The 20,866-nt window shown below is 51.8% G+C and overlaps 5 protein-coding genes across 5 annotated transcripts; 2 read left to right on the top strand and 3 right to left on the bottom strand.

Moving 5' to 3' along the window:
- Positions 1 to 1,653: 1,653 nt before the first annotated feature.
- On the top strand, positions 1,654 to 2,734 carry PODANS_2_10160 (uncharacterized protein; the record flags this gene model as incomplete). The annotated part of the gene is made up of 3 exons (XM_001911790.1): positions 1,654 to 1,695; positions 1,756 to 1,988; positions 2,050 to 2,734. The coding sequence occupies 3 exons, from the start codon at positions 1,654 to 1,656 to the stop codon at positions 2,732 to 2,734; spliced, it is 960 nt and encodes a 319-aa protein (XP_001911825.1).
- Positions 2,735 to 3,356: 622 nt separating this feature from the next.
- On the bottom strand, positions 3,357 to 4,040 carry PODANS_2_10150 (uncharacterized protein; the record flags this gene model as incomplete). Its single annotated transcript, XM_001911789.1, has 1 exon — positions 3,357 to 4,040. One exon carries the CDS (start codon positions 4,038 to 4,040, stop codon positions 3,357 to 3,359), a length of 684 nt encoding a protein of 227 aa, XP_001911824.1.
- Positions 4,041 to 6,780: 2,740 nt separating this feature from the next.
- On the top strand, positions 6,781 to 7,869 carry PODANS_2_10140 (uncharacterized protein; the record flags this gene model as incomplete). Its single annotated transcript, XM_001911788.1, has 1 exon — positions 6,781 to 7,869. The coding sequence occupies one exon, from the start codon at positions 6,781 to 6,783 to the stop codon at positions 7,867 to 7,869; it is 1,089 nt and encodes a 362-aa protein (XP_001911823.1).
- A 4,707-nt stretch (positions 7,870 to 12,576) lies between these two features.
- Positions 12,577 to 15,013, bottom strand: PODANS_2_10130 (uncharacterized protein; the record flags this gene model as incomplete). Its single annotated transcript, XM_001911787.1, has 4 exons — positions 12,577 to 12,724; positions 12,783 to 14,649; positions 14,717 to 14,780; positions 14,843 to 15,013. The coding sequence occupies 4 exons, from the start codon at positions 15,011 to 15,013 to the stop codon at positions 12,577 to 12,579; spliced, it is 2,250 nt and encodes a 749-aa protein (XP_001911822.1).
- Positions 15,014 to 17,038: 2,025 nt separating this feature from the next.
- On the bottom strand, positions 17,039 to 19,426 carry PODANS_2_10120 (uncharacterized protein; the record flags this gene model as incomplete). Its single annotated transcript, XM_001911786.1, has 2 exons — positions 17,039 to 18,956; positions 19,017 to 19,426. 2 exons carry the CDS (start codon positions 19,424 to 19,426, stop codon positions 17,039 to 17,041), a joined length of 2,328 nt encoding a protein of 775 aa, XP_001911821.1.
- Between the last annotated feature and the right edge of the window lie 1,440 nt (positions 19,427 to 20,866).

Genomic DNA, 20,866 nt, shown 5'->3' with positions numbered 1-20,866 from the left:
CAAGAATGATCTCTGTAGGCATGGTCTACAAATCACATGTTGGCCCTTCCGCGCGATCAAGTAAGAGGAGATATCCATCTGTTTTGGACATACCTGACGGAGGGGGGTATCCAGCCCAGCATATTACTGTACCTGCTCTAGCCATGACTTATCATTGGCAACATAACACAAGGTAAGGAAGAACTGTACCATGATGCGGTGAATCAGAGTGGTGCGGTGAAGAATTCAAGAGACTCGGTCATGTGCCACAATCAAGACATGGGGGCCAAGTTCGAAGCTTCGACGCGCAGAACAACGTGGATTGTTCATGGCGCCAGGACGATCGTAGTTCTAGAGGACGCCTCACTGGGGAAAGGATGTTCCAGACTGCCGGGTCTCGAAAAACTCAATATAGATAGTAAAGTTCCCGTGCCAACAACTAGGCAAGAGCTATGAGGGGTAGATTTCCCAAGGTACGTAACAGCTGTACGCAACAGCAATGTTCCTCCGGGGCATGAGCCACGTGCCCCGGCAGAGTTTTTTGCGTCTAATCCATCATAGTCTTGAAGATATCTCTCAATGGCGTTCAGATCCAGCAAAGTCGCAAACGTCACATGCCCAGGTGCAGCAACGGTCGTGATAGTGACGTGGGCAAATACCCCGCCAATCCTTAGCAGTTGGCCAAGGTGGGGTTGTTTTAGCTGCTCCTGCATCCCGGTGACGGGGTCGTTTACCCAGAGTGGGGTCCCTACCGGGCTCCTCCCCCAAACAACGGTTCGTTCTACCTGGAAGCTACAAGCGTTGCTTGGTGTACACGTCAAACTGGCATCAACTTATATCATGTTGCCAGAGTTTACATTCACGGCTTGATAATGGCACATCTATCCTTTCCTCTTCAGTGATACGTTTCTCCTTTTCCCCTGTTATTGTCTTTGTGCGTTCCCTCCCTGTGCCTTGCCTGCAACTCCTTCATCTCCCGTTCCGATTCCGGGTCTTTGAGAACCCTCCTGGTCACCGCATCATCGCTATCGCGCCGATATCATCATTGAACCCGACACCACCCCTTTTCCTTCCCCTGAGCGCGATCTATCACAATGGCTGTCTTTGTTGAATTGGACGACGAGGACATCGAGTCCCAAAGAGATGGGCAGGTGTGGAATGCCACTGAAGCTCAAGCTCACCAGGCGAAAGGTGTTAGCACAGATAAGAAGGACAACCAGGAGGCTCATGAGTATGCCGTCAAGGAGGTTCTGAATCAGGACCACCTTATGACCAAGGCTTTGGGATGTTATCCGTAGGCCGGCAATCACCCTTTCTTTTCAATCCTTTCAAACACGTCGTCCTTTCAAGACCATCACCAACCCTTCCCCTCGGCGGCGTATCGAGGGGGGTGAGGAAGTACTGACTGGTTCCAGGATCGCGCAATCAGTGGCCAGGAACCTGGACTTGAACTCCCTCGACAGCCTCTCCCGCACATGCCACATATTACATAGCGCTCTGCTGCAGGATCGCAGAGGACTGATCAACTCGTCGCTTCGATGCTCTCTCGAAGACGTCACTGTTGACCCGCAAGACACACTACGCTTTCGAGCGCGCTCTGCCAACTGGTACTACGGGCAAGATTCCTCCGCAAGGACGGATTTCCAGGGCAAATCAGGGCAATGTGCACGAGACATGGTGGGACCTTGTCGACGATGTGGGACAATCGTTTGCAGGGTGAGTTCGCAAAGCTTGATCTTAACCGCTGCAACAACCCCCTGACTGTATCAATACCAGAATTGCGCTATCAAACCACCTGCTCAGATCGTGCTCCGAGATCGACATCGGCGTCTCTGCACCAAATGCGTCAAGGCACCCCTAGGTCAGCTTGTCAAGCCCCCAATGCGCCCCGAGGTCCGCATCGATTCGGATGATATGCAGCGCGCCATCTGCCAATGCGGCTCCTCTGGGGTCTGGCTGTGTTTCCCGTGCGGAAGGTCTATCAGAAACGAAGATAACACTTACCAAAGGTATAGTTGGCACACGCTCCCGTTACAAATTCCACATGCTAACACATGTTTTCCGTGGCAGCGTCTGGAAGTGGCGCAACCAATACACCGATGTCCTCAGTGGTTTAGGAACGGGTATCGGTGATGGTGACCGCGGGGTCCAGTGCGGTCGTAACTCGCAGTGTTGCGGCGCCCGTGAGGTTGAGCAGGAAACGGACTATGATGCCGAGGCCGCTCGGGAGGCGGCAGACCAGCAGCTTCAACAGGACCGGCTTCGCGCAGGGCTCGGTTCTAGAAGTGGTAGCAGTGCTTCTACTTCGACGATGGCGTCGGGTCTATCTGCTGCCAGCAATGCTAGTCTCAGTAGCTTGGCTAGCAATGCGACAGGCGGCTCGGGTTCTAATACTTTGGGGGGACTTTTGAGCTCAGGGTCAGACCACATGCGCAGGACGCCATCCCCAGCTATGAAGGTTGGGTACGTGAGACACGAAGTCGAGGGTATCGGGGGCGTTATGAAGAAGATTTCGGTCAAAAGGGTCAAGGTTGGGGCTTGCGTGCCAGAATGGGACGAGGAGAGGCTGAAGGGTGAGGTATTGGGAAGGGAGGTTCAAGGTAAGAGGAGGAGTTGGTGTGGATGGTGCTCGCGAGTCATTCCTGCGCAGGGTGATTACGAGCTGGACAGGCATGGGACCAGCGATTGGAAGGATGAGGACAGTATTAGTTCTTGGAGGGGTAAAAACAAGGGCAAGGGGAAGGAGGCAGCATAAAAAGGGGGCGTTACTGCGTTGTTAATTTAGAGTCTGGGATATTTATATATCAGCGCTGTCATTGGGGGAAGGGCGGCGGTGGTGCACAGGGTGAGATTGACAGTACCTCTCTCTACAGGTGGTAGTATCCAGCGGGGCAAGTGATTCAGCACCCAGGGGAGGCACATTGGTACAAAGTATATTTACTGAATTATACAAATTTGATTCAGCACGATGACAGCCGTGGCCGAGCTGCTCATTTGAACATTTTTGTGCTTGTTTTTACAACTGCCTGCGCCCTGGGGTATGTTTTGCTTGCTCGTCCATCCACCCATCAACCCACTCAACCCGTATTGTGGTATCAAAGGTTCGTCGTCTCCGCGTTTCTATGATTCCCAGAAAAAGTGAAGCCTCCTTTTTTGTATATCCCCAACCAAGAGAGAGAGAGAGAGAGAGAGAGAGAGAGAGAGAGAATCATGTGATGTGTCCCTATCGTACAGAAATGCTATTTCCCCTTCCTTCCATTCCCCTCCTCCCAATGAGACAAACATTCCGTTAAGATACCCTTTTTCGAAACCGGCTCCTCGCTTTCTTTGTATATACACCCCTTGATTTTGCCTTGATTTTGCCTTGATCCAGGCTTTCAAATCTCTCCCCTCATCAACATCTCCATCCTCCTCTTCCTCTCCTCCTTGGCCTGCCTCTTCTTGGGACCCCACCTCTCCCTCGCCGCCGCGTGAGGCTCGACGTGAACCTTGTCTCTGTGCTCCTTGCCGGCCTGGACGCACATCATGACGAACATGACGCTGCAGCCAAACTGCCTCGCCAGGTTCAAGACTGAGTTCTTTATCGGGTCGGCCAGACGCAGCCGGCGCATCTCCTCGACGTCCTCTTTTGTGAGGGAGTGGTTCTTGGGGGTCGTGGCGGGGGACCGGTCGTCGAAAATGGTGGGGAGGGAGGAGACGTCTACCGGCTGGGAGGCAAAGTTTGTGGTGACGGAGGAGGAGAAGAGGTTCTTGGCGAGGGTGGCGCGGCGGCGGGGATCGGATTTGGGGAGGAACTTGAAGGGGGTCTGGAAGACGGAGGGGGCGGAGGAGGGGGGGTTGAAGATTAGGGTTGTTGATCCTGTCTGGGATGATGCTGGTGGGTTGGAGAGGAAGGAGGGGTGGGGGGGGATGTTGAGGGAGGCTTTGTGGCGGGCGCGGGTGGACTTTTGGCGGGTTTGTTGCTGGTTACTTAGGAGGGGGGGGAGTCGTGATGTGGAAGGGGTGGTGGTCTTGAGGAGACAGCAGCAGCGAGCTGCTGGGCGGGAGAGGGTTGCTTCCATTTTGACGGAGGGTTAGACTGAAATGACCGACAAGAGAAAGTGGGTGGACCTCGTCGGGAATGGGATCGGAGGTGTGGTGGTTATGTCGTGCGGCGGCGGTCCCCTCTCCTCCTTCTCATCGGCCGGGTAGCTGGGCGATTTGGAGTCGCGATAACTTTTTTTGAGCCCGGCAGTTGTTGGAAGCTCGGTCACGTGGTTCAATTGAGCTTTTGGGTCGCCGGAGGTCAGTGCTTCGGGCTTGGCTCGACGGCTTGGGACGGTCAAACCAATCACCACTGAGCCCGGGTCGATCTCCACCATTCCCCCAGACCCGGGCCCGGGGTGGAGTAAGCCGGCTCCGGTCGACCTGCTCCGAGACCGCCGGACTGTCAGTCACGGGAGCGGTTTGCTTGGGATATGTAACTGAGGCCCAGAATTCGACAAAGCAAACAAGCCCAAGAATAGAGTCTCGGCTCGGCATTAGTCTTTAGCTAGGCATCCTAGCAATTTCACTTGGTAACGTATCCCACTTACACCATGCTCAACATCGGTCAGCTTCATCTCCCAGAACAGCGCTGTCGCAAGTCTGAAGAGACCGGAATTTTATGATGTTACCTGCCAGGCAGAACCCATGAAGTAAAACGCTATACGCGCCCCGGTGGTTAAAGACAACAGCTACGTAAGCCACTCGCGTGGTTGCGGCGCCGAGCATACCGAGGCCCTGATTTGTGTGATGCCTGGTCGCATAGAGAATTAAAGCAAAAGGAAATGACCGTCCGCGAAGCTGGCGCGGCGGCTGACAGGGGGGGAATGTCAGTACCCTTACGAAGATGCTCAGATAGCACCTGTTGAACGTGACATTTGGTACACAGTTTGCAGACTTCCAGAAAACATCTGGTCCCTCAATTTATGTGCGCCTTACTCCTGACGGGAAGGATCACCTGCCTCACTGTACACGGGAATTCTTCGGGCTGTAGTTGATACGAACGGCTCATCTCAGGGGTATTGGTTTCATCCCTTCAAAAATAGTCCGGCCAGCTCGTCTGAGAGTGCCGTATCTCAATGTGACTGGTGAGGGGCACATCAGGCTATCACCATCACCTTATATCCAGCCACCATTGTTTACCCTCTATCGGCTGATGTAAGTCCGCACACATTACAACAAAGATAATACTAGTGATCCAGCATTTCAAAATCTCAACAAAAAGACCCAAATAAAAGCAACCAGCTTGTAAGCTGCCTGACTGTGACTGCCCCTTATCGGTCACAACCCCACCATTGGGAAGCTTGGACAGAGACAGTGACTTATGCAACACAATGGCTGGATCGCACCAATCGCTTGCCGTCCCTGTGTCTTTGAACCTCGCACATGTCGCAGAGACAGACAAATCGGGCATGCCCGGTTCCAGCTTGAACTCCTTTTTCCTTCTCACGGACAGTTAGGGGTCAAGGGTCGAGGGATCAAAGAAGGAGGGGTCTCTGCTCGTCCATCAGCCGGGAAACTTGGCCTAGCGGGCTTTTGCCCACTCAACATCACTTGACTTTGTCACGCCAAAAACCTGTTGAACATCATGTACCGAGTCTTCCAGTTCCTGCTTTGGCTGGTGCCGAGCCGCCGCCACGGCCATGCACAGCAGTCTGGTCAGGGGTGGCCTCAATGCTCGCTCGCTGACTGACTGCACGAAGGGTAGGTTACTAGAAGGAAAGGGAGGGGATAGCTTAAAAGGGTCGGACGGTCGGCGCATTTGTATGATACAAAAAGTCCAAATAGATATGCCCATCACATCCCTCTCGGACCCAAAACAAGAAGGAAGACACATTCCTCCAGGTTCCAATCAGATCTTGGCAGCGCCGGCGTGGGACGGCATTACGTCTTAAAACCCCGGTCCGGCTCTCCCCTCCTTTTTGTGTAGACTCGTCGAGCTCAAGCATCGTCATTCCCTGCTGATCACGATTTGAGCGCACCTCGGCAACCGCCCGACATCACAATCCCCAAGACTCACAAGAACAAAGGCAAAAAGGCCCAGACCCGACGACGAGGACAACCCGTCAGCCCTTGAACTTGTTTCCCGTCCCGTCCGCTAAAAACAGCTTTTGCGCCCAACCGACATTTCAAATAGAAGCTGCCCAAACCTCCAGCTCTCGTTGCTGCTCTCGCAACCCGCACGGTAGCATAGCAGCATAGCAGCGGGTCGACGGGAGCAGAGTTGGGCCCGAATGCGCCGCGCCAGATAATTCCAGACGCTTTAGACTCCCTCGTCTTGCTCAGCTGTTTCTTTCTGCGTCGCACCGCCAGCCGTGATCAGGTATGACCGCATCCCCATCTCCTGTCTCCTGCTCCATTGGTCTCGTCGGCGGAGACCACTTCACAATCGATATACTCGCGGCGAATCGGGAAATTCGCATTGCTCACAGGCCGTCTCTTTTTTTATCGCGACACTTGCTTTTTACCCCCACCGCAACGTTCTGCCGAGATTGACAAAATTTCAATAACCACGTATTCAGACGACTTGCTGAGGCTGTGTTTTGCTAACGTCCTGGTTTGGCGTCGCATCCAGATTCTCAGAGAAGACTTGGAAGCTTTATCGAACGAATCCACCAAGGTCCCTGACTCCACCAAGCAGCCATCCCACTGGGATTGATCCACCCGGTGCTCCCCCGTTTAACCTGCCAACAGCCCCGAATCGCGACCAACTTCGACCTGCGCTTCATTCTCCAAACTCTCTACGAACTGCAAGACGAAACTCGCAAAATCGCAACCATGGCCGGAGCTTCAGCAACCATCTCTACTGGGGAACCCGTCCCTTTTCCCACTCAACCCATCCCAAGCTCAAACGATGCGACCCCGCGCGCGGATGGAGATGAGAAGAAGACCAAGAAGCGCGGTCTCTTTGGGTTCGGCAAGAAAAAAGTAGAAGACGTCATCAAATCGACCTCCAAAACAGTCGCATCACCGTCTACTAATGAAAAAACCTCCTCGCCAACAAGACGAACCGCTGCCTCTCCTATCCGCACAGAACACACCCATTACACCCCGTCCTCTCCCAGCCGACCCTTCGCCTCTTCTCCACGTCTTGCGTCCCCAGCGGGCAGCCAGATCTTTGAGCGCAACGTCCAAGAGTCCGCCGTCGCGCTCCCGACCTCCCCTGCGATCCCCTCCCATATTCAGACCGAGAACTACATCCCGCCCGTCCTTGACGCCTCCTCCGAAGCCATCACAGACACCCACCTTAACCCAGATAGTGTCGAGATCATCACACACGCCTCCCATCAGCCCGCCGCCGTAACCGTCACCGGCGGCGGCGGCGGCTACAACGAGCCAACATGGGTCGACGAGCTCGCGGCCTTCTCCCTTGACCGAGGCAACAGCCCCACCAACCCCGACAGCGCAAGCAACTACGGCAGTCTTGACACGACTGATGTCCGCAGGCTGTCATTCATCTCGTTTGCGGATGTAGTACAAGCCGAGCAGCAGTCTTTTGGCGGAGTAGCCGGCAGCAGGGAGAGCATGCTCATCCCCGGACTGACCTCGTTAACCTCGCTCAACAACAACGCCAACCGGTCGCCTTCCCCAATCAGGTCGCCGGTGTCGTCATCAGCGGGTGATCCGGGCAGTAAGAGTGGAAGTGTGAAAGGGTTGGAGCTCAGCCCGGCGAGGAAGCCGCTCGGTAGCCCGACGAGTTTGATGGGACATGGCATCCCGCCTTTGGGGTTGAGTGCGGCGGGGGGGCCGACCGTGAGCGGGGAGTTGAGTATTGAGACGATGAGCCAGGCGTTGAGGAGGACAGGGAGTGGGGATTTGAGGGGGGGGTTGATGGTGGGGGCTAGTTTGCCGCAAAGTCCGGTTTAATCTCTCTTTATTTCTCTTTTTTTTTCATGCTTTGCAGTTTTTGATATCCATGTCGTTTTTGTTTTGGTTTCTTGAAAGAAAGGGTGTTTGATGAGAATTTTGATCAAGAAGGACTTGTGGTTTGTGTCGTTTTCTATTCGATTACTACTACCCCTTTGGACGTTTGGTATGCTGATGGGGTTTGGTGTTTGGTGTGTGTGTGTAACCAAGTTGAATACCACTTTCTGTCCCCCTTTGCTTCGTTTCTCTTTTTTCTTGCTTCGGTTCTTTCTGGAGAAGGGTTAAACAAGATTGGGTTGATATGGAGGATCGAGAAAGATGCCCTACAGAAGGGAGTATGTTTATTTGTGACGGGTTATGAGCAGGATCTTTTCTTATTTTATTATTATTGATATCTTTTTGTCCTTTTATTGATACGAAATATTATCGAGTCAAAGGGGGTGTAAATAGAAAGCAGGCAGACTTGTACTCTGTTTTATTTGCTATCGAGATCCCTTTGATGTGTGAAGTTCCCCGTTTCGTCCATTTATTATGGGTTTTGTTGAGCAATTCGCCGCCTGGGTTGTTGATATCATGGCGCCTTCTCTTCCCCGAAGTGGATGTGAACCGCCGAGGGTGAGTTATGACCGCGAGAGGGGCTAATGAAACTTCAAAGATGGTCAGCTAAGAGCTTAAGGAATGAAGAGCTGTGTGCGTGGTTAGGCAACCTACCCATGTACTCTGCCGATACTTAGATACGAGCTCGAGGTTGTCCGCAATAGCGATCATAAACAGGACACTCCAGTCCGGCTAGCCTTCTTCCTATTTCAATGTTCTGTCGGGTGATTTCATCCGCCATGCGCTGGTCCTTTTCCTCCAGGCCTGCCAGCTTTTGCTGCTTCGCCCCTATCCTGGCTTTGGTCTCTTTGATGACCTGGTCCTCCTCGTTATATGTGCTGTCTGTGACGTGGGTGGGTACTCACGGGACTGCTGCAGTACCTCGTTGACTTGACGGCCTGGTTCGAGCTGATGGATCTGTTGAATCTTCTAGGCCTCGACTTGTGGTATCTCTTGCGGTCTTTGTGCTTGTAAAGCTGAAGAGTCTCAACTGAAGTCCCAATTCCACGCCGCGGAGGGTTACTCTCGCGGCGAGGGCAGATCCCTTGGTGCTAGTTGTGGTGGTGGACGCCAATATTGCCATGGTTGTGAGTGAGGTAGTGAGTGGTGCAGTGAATTGCTGGTTCTGGTCAAGCTGTGTATGGTAGACCAGAACTGGTCGTTGGTCGTAACGCAAATCAGGAGAGAAACCTCAGATCCCGATAATGCCCAAGGTCTTCATGTTGTGCCAAACTGACTGCTACGCCAGGGAACTCTGCTTCAAGGCATCAAAAGCTGGGTAGGAAGCTTCAGGTTATGTGGCTCAAGGATTGTTCAAAATCTATCTGTCTCACCTCCAATAAGCTATGAGCTCATAGGCATTTAGCTTTCTTCGCGGGTAGAAGGGGGAGAAAATGAACGCCTAGGTATCTGCTCTACCGCCTTCTGTTGTGTCGAGGTACAAGGTTCAACCTTGGGGAGATGAACCCCTTCAGATGAGGTTGTTCTTTTTAACCTGGAGCTGCTTACCTGTATGGGTCAGACCTTCACCGGCTTTTAACTGTGAGCATCACAGTTCGTGACAATGGAGTAGTTGTCTTATGTAATGGTGAACTTTACGTGAGACAATCTGGTTACCGCCCTTCTCCTAGCGAGACTGCTTTTGGTTTCAGGGCCCAATGCAGTCACTGCGGGAGATACATTCTTCGCCTGCGCACCCAATGGAGGTGCCCGAGACGGCAATGAGTGTTTGGGCCACGAACGAGGCAAAAGCAACACCGCACCTCAATCGCTTATCTTATTTTTACTTTATTTGGAAATACCAGAAGCATCTTATTCACAAACATATCGCAAGTTAATTTTGACTTAATAGTGAGCAACCATATCAACGAATGCATCCGCGCTTCTACCTATCGCGAAAACGTCCGTAGTAATAGCTATTTTTCTTCACAGCAGTAATCGATTTTCTGACCGTGACAGCAATAGCTTTTTCCAGAGGTCTGTTGAAGACCTTTTTCCTTTTTCTTTTTTTTCACATGTGGGTGATATCTTCTAGATTTGAACTTTTTTTACTAGAAGCAATAACAAAACAACAGAGTCTTTTTTACAAGTCCAACTTTACTATGCTCCATAGCTTATCTCCTCCAGAAAAGCTTGCTAGCATATCTTCTACATATCGTCACATATCCTGTGTCCTTTATATCTGCAGTTTGAAGCTCTTGAAAATGCTGCTTATCCTTGGGATTTTGCAAAAACCATTCCAAAGCTTCAATCTTAGATCTATGAGCCTATGGATAATTCTCTGCATCATGACTTGAATACTTGAGACCTAACGCCTTTTGTCGTTGTATTTACTTGTGTATTTACCACGCTATTTTGCAAATAGCAGTGAGCTGTTGATAGACATCAATTCTATATCATTTTAAAAATAAGAGATTTTCCAAACTAACATGTTCAATATTGAGCTTAGATAGAAAAGTTGATGCCATGGTCAAAGTGTGTCTGCTTAGATGCTTAAAGAAGAAAGCATAATATAAGCTTAGATGAATAACTAAGCGGCTCGAGACGAAAAAAAAAGCATTTGCAGACGCATTGAAATTTTTATTTAGATAATTCCCAAATGAATGTTAAGCAGCTCCAAACAGTTAGCTTAATAATATGAATCGTCTCCAAACAGCTGACCAAATATGCAAACGCCAGCAAACGGGTTAAGTAAATATGACAGGCATTTGCGAATGGCTAAATAAATATGTAAAACGTCTGCAAACGGTTAACGAAATATGCATAACGTCTAGAAATAGTTAAGTAAATATGCAAAAACATCTAAACGGGTTAAAACGATAAGGGCTTGGATAACTTCATAAAGTATAGTGGTTCACCATATTAAAATACCAATGTTTAACAGCAGACCAACTTAAGTTTTTTATTTTGCAAAGATAAGTCCATTAAAGATCACTCACTTTATGCTCTGGAATGTGGCGTTGGGCACTTGAATACAACCCCCCCCCTCCCCCTACTCTCACCCGCTCCCCTTCCTCGCTCTAGCATTATTCATCATCGTTTGCTCTCGAGCGCAACAGCAGCAATTCCACTCGAGCGACTTTGTGGACCAGAGTACTCTATCAGAGACCTCTCCCACTCTTGCTTTCCAGTTCACCGACCCGAACAATACCACATCCTTCTTTTCTTCTTGGCCGACTATCCTGCTCCATGAGAAGGTAACTGCCCTAGGTTTGCTTCTCCCTATGCGCTAGCATTGTTCGTCAGCAGCATCACATCTTTTTCGTCTGCCCTCGACTGCGGTAGCAGCAATCTCACTCGATCGAGAGCGTGCGGTCCCCAGTACCACAGTAGATAGTCCTTCATCCCAGCTTTATTTATTATCTAGGTATATCAGCGGCTGCAACCGAAACACCAGCGGCCGCAATCGAAATACTAACTACCATCAATCGGAGAAGAAAAGGGAAGTCTCCGGCTGTGTTTTCTTAATGTCTCTTTCTTTCCTCTTCCCTTCGCCGTCAACCTGACAGCTAAGCAGCTGCAGACGAAATTCATCTGGCAACATCGAAGAGGCAGGAGCAGTAGAATTGTCTTTAGGAAAGCTACCTAGTAAGGTTAATACTAGCATCCGTCAAGAGTTTCTTCAAACTCTTTGTTCCATTTCACTGGGTGTGTTGTCTTGATGCCATAATGCTCTTGCTGCTGAAGCGGCTGCAACCGAATCTATTAATTATCCGCAGCCAAAAGCGTGAGAATAACCGGGAGGGCATCATTGTATCGTAAGCTTATCGTCCGCAATCGCAGCTTATCGCCTGCAATTGAAAAGCGAACAGGGGGCATATTTACATTTTCGTCCACAGTCGCCGAGGCAACGAACGGCTGCAATCGCTATAACGGATAAGTTAATAAAAGCTCAGATGAAGTGTTGAGCGGCTGGAGTCGAAATCATCTCTGGCTGTCATCGATCATGTAAATTTCGTCGGCAGCTGCCGATGATGATGTTAACAGATTGAGCGGCTGCAAATGATATCTATATAATGATGGGATGGAAGATGAAGAGGCCATGGTGCATCTGGACAGAGTGGAGGCCGCAAGGTGTCTAGATATAGCTAGATAGGAGCTATAAAGGTAAAGCACCGAGCAAACAAGAGAGAGATGTGAAATGACTTAGAGGAAGCTTTTGAAAGATAGAAACTATCAAGCTCACAATACATCCTGACAAGAAGACCTCTTCGAGAGGCTTGAATACATCTCCAATGTCCTTTTCACTTAACAACCCTACTATACCATCAAGCTCTCTTTAGGAAGCAATACACTTTGAAATAACTTTAGGTGTTGGCATCGTGCAAAGCACCTTGGACCCTCAGCTAACATCCACTTCACTGTCCACCAGGCTGTCTCATGCCCTCTCACACTTGCCATCATGCCTCCATTCTCATCATTTCACCGACCACAACCAAAACCCTTGCTGGATCATCGCCACTCTGCCAATTCCGGTGGTCTCTTCAGGGATATCTTCATTTTAGGATAGGTATGCAACTTTCTACAATTTCTAGTCGTCTTTTCTCTTCCCCAAAACCCATCCATTGCTCCCTCCTCTCTTTCCATTCTTATTGTTGACAGTTAAAGAATTTACACCAACTCCGCCAATGCTTTTGCCCTATTCTCCTCCACGGCCCTGATAAAAGTCTCATACGGCGTGAGCGTTCCCAGGGCTCTCCGCATGTGAGCATTGACAATCTGTAGGCCGTACACATAACTCGCGTTGACCCAGCCAAATCTAATCATTTTGTTAGTCATTATACTCAGCACCCCAACATGGAAGAATCAGAACTCACCCCTCCTTGGCAACACCCTTAAAGTCCAGCCCCTGATTTCCATACTCGGCGTCCACTCTGTGCGGATCAATAGGCCTTGTCACATCGTACTTCTCCACCACCACCCCATTGAAGTCAACAAACGCCTTTGTAATCATGAACAGCCACTTGTACGCCAGTCTCTCGGCCTCTTCTGTGAAGCTGTACCGATACAACCCCGTCCACGCCAAAATCTGCTGTGGCGCCCAGCCATACGGATAATCCCATTGTCTGTTAGGTCGCTCCAGGCCAATCTCACCACGACTCTCCTCAGTACCGGACAGCAACCCACCCACAGCCTCGAACTTGGGAAGGGCTTTGGTGACCATGGCTGCGGCCTGCTTGGGGCTGGCAACACCAGCCCACAGTGCCCAAAAGGTCGTTGCGCTTTCGTACGAGCACTGCTTGCGGTTCGCAGTGTCGTAGTCAAAGTACATACCCTCCTGCTCGTTCCAAAGGTACTTGTCAATGGCCAACTTTCTCCGCTTGGCGCGGCGGTCCCAGATAGCAGACGCCTCGACGTGGTTGGGCTCCATATTGCCCACGCAATACTCAGCAGGAATGACAAGCTTGTCGTGGAACACATTTCGGATGGTGCGCGCAATGTCCGTTTCGTATTTGAAGAGGAGAGAGTTCAAGTCGATCGTGGCGAGGTCGGCACAGCAACCCTCAAAACGGTAAGTCGTATCGTGGCCCGACTCACGGACAGCACGATCGTGCATAAAGTAGTTGTCGAGCTCGGGTTCCTTGATCTTGCCATTGTTGTACCCCTCAACAAACTCCTCAAAGGTGCAGCCATGTTTCTCGACGTAGGGCTCCAAAATATGAACGAAATGGCCAGCCTCCGTCTCAGGAGGAACACCAAGACCCTCGGGCCTGTACCGTGAAAGACCTGTGACGGGGTCTAAACGCGGCTCAGCCACCCATACGCTGTGATACTCCTTGATGGCGGCCAAGATAGACGTCCGGAGGAACTCCAGAGCACCTGGCTCGTGCTTGATCTTGTCGTACACCCGGAGCGCCATGTCGGTCAGGAAAGGAGGTTGTGACCGGCAGAGGTAGTAGGATCGGGTGGCATTGAGAATTTTGCCGTAGTGCTTGATGCAAAAGCAAAAGTTCTGTACCATAGACTTGGCCAAGTCGACCTTGTCGTGCACCAGCAGACCCAGAGACTCCATGTAGCTGTCCCAGCCGTAAAGCTCGTTGAAGCGACCTCCTGGCACGACGAATGGTCGGCCCTTGAGCGTCTTCTTTCCAGTTTTGGGATCGACTTCCTCCTCCATGTCGACCGCGAGCAGACCGGGCTTGGAATTCATATCCCGAACCAGCTCAGGGGTAATCTTCTCTGGCAGGAGCTGCACATCGAGCCGGAGCTCAGGCCTCTCCTCTGCCACCTTGGTGTAGTATTCGTATTGCTCAGGAGCGCCCCGGGGAACGTAGATGCGTGGCCTCGGGTCGTCTGTCCAGTCCTTGGGATCCCGCGCCGCAATCTCAATGCTGGAGGCATCAATGCGGCGAGTGAGTCCCTCCCAAAAGTGATCACGAATCATTCGCGAAAGACGGTTGACAGGGTTCTCGTTCAGGCGGGCCTCATCGAGGATAATCTGCTTGCGGCCGTACTCCTTGGCGAGAGAGAGCTCCTGGAGCAGGTTGGACAACATGTATGTACCTCGAATATCGAATCTGTTGTGCCCATTAGACGCCGCAGTGCGGAGTGTAAGAACCTTGGGACCATTGTCCTCAATGGTGATTTGCATGTTCCCATCGGTATCCTCCTGTGACTGCAAGCTCTGTAGAGTAGGTTCGACTTGAATAAGGAATCGACGAGAATGTGGAATGGTGGATTCGTCTGGAAAAGCATTGTCAGCACCAGCTCGTAATGTGTTTCGAAAATTGGGGAATATCAGAATACTCACCATGACTGCCTCTCCGGTAAGGCTCCTTCAGGCCCATCCGCTCCATTTGCTTGAACAAGCTGTTCTGTTGCAGCCCAATGCTGGTCAGCCACATTGGTCATCTCCATGAGCACAAGCAGAAAATACCTGGGAGTAGGTGCGGGTTCTGGCACCCGCCCGGGTGTTCAGATGGCGCTCATCGGCGGTGTAGTAGGTCCTGGCATCGTCGAAAACGCCCTCGTCGGTCGAGCCCCGGCTTCGGGGAGGGCCCGGTGGCGGGGCAGGTGGTGTAATCTCTGTGGTCGGGATGATGGGCATGATGGCAGTCGTTGTTTGAGTATCGAGGACTCGAGGGATTACAGAGGACGGGAGCAAAAGACGAAGTCAAGCTTCTGCTGAAAGGTGTGAGGTAAGGTGAGGTAGGGGGAGCTCTGGCAAACAAGGACGGGCTGGCTTGTGCTTCGGGCTCTGATGCGAGTGGCTGAACGCTAAAACAACAGATTGAGTGCTGCCGTCTGCTGCAGGAACTCGCTCGATTGTCGTCGTCTGTCTGTTCTATCCCAGAGAGGCTAAGGGAACAAGAAAAAAGAGGAAAAGGAGATAAGGTTGGAAGATGATGTGAAGAAGAGCTGCGGCGTTGCTGAGAGAGGGTTGCGTCTCAGACAAGGCGGCCTTTACGTTGGGTGTTGAGGAGTGTGCGGGCAGGAGGTGGAGGTGGTTATGCTGCAGGCGCGGATGCAGGTGGGTGTGCCACAGCTGCCCTGTCCGCCGACCAGGGGAGCAAGGAGGGTCCGAAATTGGGAGTCCCAACACTGCGATCACGGGGTCATCGAAAAAAAAGCAGCCACTAAACCACCAAGGTGCAGCAGATAAGCCTCAGTCATAGAATGCATTATCTATCTGTATCTAGTTTTCCTCAGCTGGACATGAGGGCGTCTTCAGCCTTGCGCCAACCTCGTCCCGTGTGCCCTTTGGGCGAACACCCGGTGGGGTGGTCTTCTTTGTTGTGCGTCACCTTGCACCTCGATGGATGCCCCTGATGCTGTGTTCCCTTGAAATCGATGTCGATGTCACTGTGGATTGAAAACAGTGGAGGAGGGCAAGTCGAAAGTGTTAAAGTGGTAGCAGGGTCCACAATGACGAAGCACTGCAGCCATATCCATCATTGGGTTTCGGTATCTGACATGTGCCAATATCTTCGAGACAAGCAATGACAAACCCAACGGACTCGGCTTCGGCCGGACAATCTCTATTCACAGTCCGGAGACGCTTTCATCTGTCTGTTCACCATCTGTTCATCTTTTTAGAGCAATCACTACTAACACCGTTACCCAACCCCATTCGCCGCTCCCCAGAGGCTTACCCCACGGTTCCAATCGCCCTGGAAGAAAGCGGGGTGGTCATCATCCGACCAAAGACTTAAACTTTCAAAAGCCTCACCATGATCCATCCATCCATTCAGCAAACCTTCAACGGGAGCAAAAAAAACCTCTTCTCTCCTGGTGATCCCACAGCTAACCGAATATGCACATCATACGGGCGTTAATTGAGCACATGACCACTCCCATTGCATCCGTGCCATCCATCCCATCCAGCCTTTCTCTCCCCCGTCCGTTCGCACTGACAACTCGGCTGTCACCCACTGCCGTCAGCGAACCAGAAAAGCGTGGGGGAGCTCCGGAAGGGGTTTGGGTTTGGATTCTGACAGGGGTGGAAGAACCACCGACCTCCGGGGCCGCCGCTGACGGGACCCAGCCGGAGGTGCATATCTCTTGATCTCTGTCATAGGGACTCTGCATATCGTATAAGTACTTGGCGATCCAGGTTTTGTGCAACATCAAGAAATTTCTTTTCTTTGGAAAGTTTGCCTTCCATTTTGCCGCCCTCATCTATCACTAAATTTAATTTGAAAAGCATCGTGCATTGTGAGGCCTGAAACATGTCAACCCTTCTGTGCCTTTGCCTGCCTGCCAACAGCAACAAGGCCAATTTTACATCTCCCGAGACACAAGGCGGCCCGGACCATTTATGGCGGCGGCCGGCCGCAACCCGACCCAGATATCAGACTGTAACACTAGCACTGCTGCTTAGACAACTTCACGATTGGAAGAAAACATTGCTTCAATGCCTATCAAAACTAAGGCTAGCTTGTTAACAAAAGAAAGAAAGAAGCATATACATTATCAAACACGACCGCAAAAAATGCTACTTTTATGCCACCTGTCCGCCCAATTATGCAGCCCTTATTACCGGATATCCCAACAGCAAAGGTTCAACCAGCCCTTTGCCACTCCCTTCCCCGCCTTATCAAAAAAAAGACTCCAAACATGCTGCTCTGGGAACTCAATCCAGCTCACTAGGATGCTCCCACTTGATAGGATGAACCAACATGCTCCTCAAGCACAACCTGCCCGTCCCAGCCGCCCTCTCCTCTTCCTCTTTCCCACCCCTCAATTGCCCTTCCCCTGACCGTCCACCATTCCTTCCCCGGCCATCAAACTGCGCATACCCCAACCACCTCCTCCAAAGCAAGCCGGCAAACTCACTATTGTAGTACCAGCTGCTCCCCTTGTGATTATGCTCGTTGTTCAAGTCAAACGGAGAACCGTGCCCGCCAGCAGTGTGATCCCTCCCGCCGTTGAAAGCCTTGTCAATCGCTTCAATCTCCCACTCTCGGTCCAAGTAAACAGGGTGAGGGGCATAGACGGCCTTCAACCCGTGGTGAAGTGCCATAGTGGCGGGGTACATCTCGGCAAACATGGTGTGCTTCAGTCTCCAGGTCTCCTCGTGCATTGTGTTCAGCAATCTACGGGAGAGCCGGCTAGCGGTGATGATGCTACATCTTCTCGGAGGCAGAGGCAAGGAGCGCTTATATCCTGTGACATCCGTTGAAAAGACCCAGCCCGAGTGTTCCGTGTCGAATAGCGGGTTCAGAGTGATGAGATCGGCTTCTTCGCCTTTGCCGCACTCGGTGTCGGATTTGTCGTTTGGATCGCAATTGGAGGGCATGAAGCTCTCGCCTCGGAGTTCTGATCGGAGGGGTTGGCGGCCGGGGAACTGAGCTGGGCCGTAGGTGGCCTCGCGTCCGCTGTTCAAGGTCTCATTATGCACCAAGGAGGTAAAGTTCTCCCAAGAGCCGTGGTAGGAAGGGATGTAGTATTTGGCAGAGCGCTCCCACAGTTCGTTACGGGGCTGTTCCTTGGCCCAGGCACTGAGGCGATCAAAGAGCTCATAGTAATTCCCTAACCAGCGCATGTCGAGTTCCCAGTTCCAAAAGTATTCATACTCGGGGTGCTGCATCGCGAAGTGCTGCAGAGGGAAATGGGCGCTGCGGTAAACACCATGAATATCACCACCGCTGGGGTTCTGGAAGCTGCCCCCAAACTTTCCTGGGTAGTAGAGGCGCATTTGGGCTTCCGACCATAGCGTGCAGAGACCGTGGAACTCTTGGGGAATGTTCTCGTCCAGGATGCGCTGGGCCGTCATGGGGTCGGCCCAGATGGCCTCGTTATTGTTGCGCACGTGGAGGAGGAAGTGTACGGCGTATTCGCCGCCGGATTTGAGCGCCAGTTCAGATATCAGGGCCCGGAAGTTCAAGATGTTGTGTTGCGTCCACTGAAACCCAACATAGGCCCTGATGACCACGGCCGTCCGGGGGATCTTCTGCCGCTCGTTGCGCAAAAATGACCGTGGATGAAGTTGGCCTGAAACTGCTGCAGTTTTTGTTGGTGCTGCTGGGTCGGCGAAGCGCTTCTTGTTCGATTCGTAGCAGCGCGTCTGGGCATCGCCCCAGTCCATGTTTTCATAGTTAATTTTGCCCGTCTTTTCCCAAACCGTACTGCTGCCTTCCTGCTCTGTGTCAGTGCCAACAAATGCACCTCCCTCGTCAAAGCTATATCCAAGGCCATAAGGCCCGTATCGACCGAATCTGTCAAAGCAAACATCGTCACGAAGTCCCAGTAAGTTGCGTGAGCCCATGGCGGGTTCTGGCTGGCCTTGGACAACGCCATTGTAAGCATACAGATCGGGAACCGGAATCCTCCGTTCCTTGTCGAGGTAACATTTTTCGACGGCGTGGTACTGGGAGATGTATTCCGGCGATTCATAGTCAGGTTGAGGTACGTAGGGCGTCGGGGTCGGCAAGCCGGTGTAAGATAGCGTGAGTGGGAACGGTGACGCCTCACCCGGCTTCCTGGGATACTCCGGTATGTATTCGTTTGCTGGCACTAGGGCTTTGAGACCATTGAAGAAACCGTCAAGGCTGGTGGAACGTTAGCGCCAAGTCGCGATCAACATGTTTCCTCTTCCAGGGAGTACTCACTGTCTAAATCGCAACCAGGTCGGCATGTGCTCCCCCTGAACTTGAACCTGTGGCGCATCTCCCGCGGAGACCACAAAAACCACACCCTCTGTGTCCTTGGCAACTGTTGGTGCTTCACCCTCACCACCGCTGCTTCTCACATCCTGATGGCTCAAGTCCACCAACTCCATCAGCCTTTGGCGGCGTTGGCGACCCCCTGGTGATGAAAGCGCTAAGCATAAGAGAAATAGAATGCCGGCAGTCCATAATATCACCCTACGATATAAGCAATGGCCTAGAAGCGTTCGTACTCTAATTTTTGGTTTTCGGTGTACTGGCGCTGGAAGAAGCGACTTCTCCTCTTTGGTGGAAAGTATGCTCAAGAAGGAATCGTCAGATTTGCTCCTCATAAGGAAGGAGGGCGGCCCCATGGTTCGATGGTAGGTGTCTGTTATACTTTGAAGTCAAGGTGCAATGAAACAAAGATTGAAGTGAGTGTGGTGTGAAGGGTCAAATAGGTAAGGTGTGCAAACGAGAGATGCAACCTGCGTGTCACAAACGAAAGTGGCCAGAAGTGTCGGAGAAATATATCTCTGATTAAAGAAGACGAGATCATACGTCAGAAGGAAATTGAGAAGAAAAAAGATCGAGCGGCAACATCACCCAGCCAGCTGGAAGCTTGTTGACGGTACTGTGTGTGCTATGAGGAACGCGCCTTGTGAGATCGGCGTAGAAGAAGCAGGTCCCCATCTAGGCGGCAGGTCGGTGGTCTTGCAGACCGACCACCAACGCTAGCCTAGAGGCTGCGAGGGGACATTCTTCGAAGGAGGCCGGTGAGCTAAGGCCAGGGGTGAGTTCATCGGATGAGTCCAAGTCTGAGCCCTGCGAAAAGCTCATCCCAACGGCCCGTGACAGTTTCCTAGCCGACGGGTTTGGAGCATGGCGAGTGTGGCCAGAAACACTGAACGGAGATCCGTTACCAAACACTTGTAAGCACGGATCAACATGATGAGCCCTGTGGTTTGCAATGCTGCGTTCCTGAATGAGAAAGGCATTGGTCGAAAACGACTTCGAAATATTTGTCTATAATCGTGATAAACCTGTCAGTGGGTGAAGGTTGTTGGTCACACCCCGCCAACGGGTGTGCCTGGGCGCTGACGTAACATAGAAACGCCCCACTTAATAAGCTTCAGACCGTTGCAACGCAGCAGAGTTCTGGACTCAAGTGGAATCCGGGACTCGCTCACCTCAGACCGGGAAAGCTGTTGCTTATGGGGGCGGGGAAAGTAGCAGCCCAACAACCCGCTGGGCCACAAGAACCTGGGCCGTTTCCAACGTCTCGGGTCAGACCAACAAAGACAAGCCTCTCTGAGGGTAGTAACTGTCTCAGGCCATCTCAAACCGGCCTCCAGCAACTCCAGCTTGAAGATCCACCCCGTCACTAGAGAATCTTTAGATCAGGTACGTACACACAGTGCCGGACCCAAGCTTCCTCGCCCCTTCACGGCCTCTCCCGACCAGTCAGCAAAGCTTCGTCTGTCAATAGTTTCATTGTGGACTCTACTGTGTACGCGTCTCAGCTGGTCGGTTTCGAAGAGCCTTCTAGTTCGCTCTACCTACAACACTGCCGCCTACGCACTGGCTTGTTAAGAATAGAACTCACCAACACGCCTTATTCATTGCTGCTCTCTTCCCAGATATCAGATATTCAGGATGCAGATCATCTTCCAGAAATACAACTTTCGCTTTCTCAGTCCGAAGCCTCTGTCCTTGGCCGAAGTTTTTCTGCGCTTGCCCGGCTGACAGTACAGGTCACGCCTAGTTGATGTCCGCTGTCTGTGTTACAGATGTCTTCTTGCACCTGGGTTGCC

The sequence above is a fragment of the Podospora anserina genome, chromosome 2 (assembly GCF_000226545.1).
Source record: "Podospora anserina S mat+ genomic DNA chromosome 2, supercontig 2".
Lineage (NCBI taxonomy): Eukaryota > Fungi > Ascomycota > Sordariomycetes > Sordariales > Podosporaceae > Podospora > Podospora anserina.
This window is presented reverse-complemented; position numbering and strand designations above follow the sequence as displayed.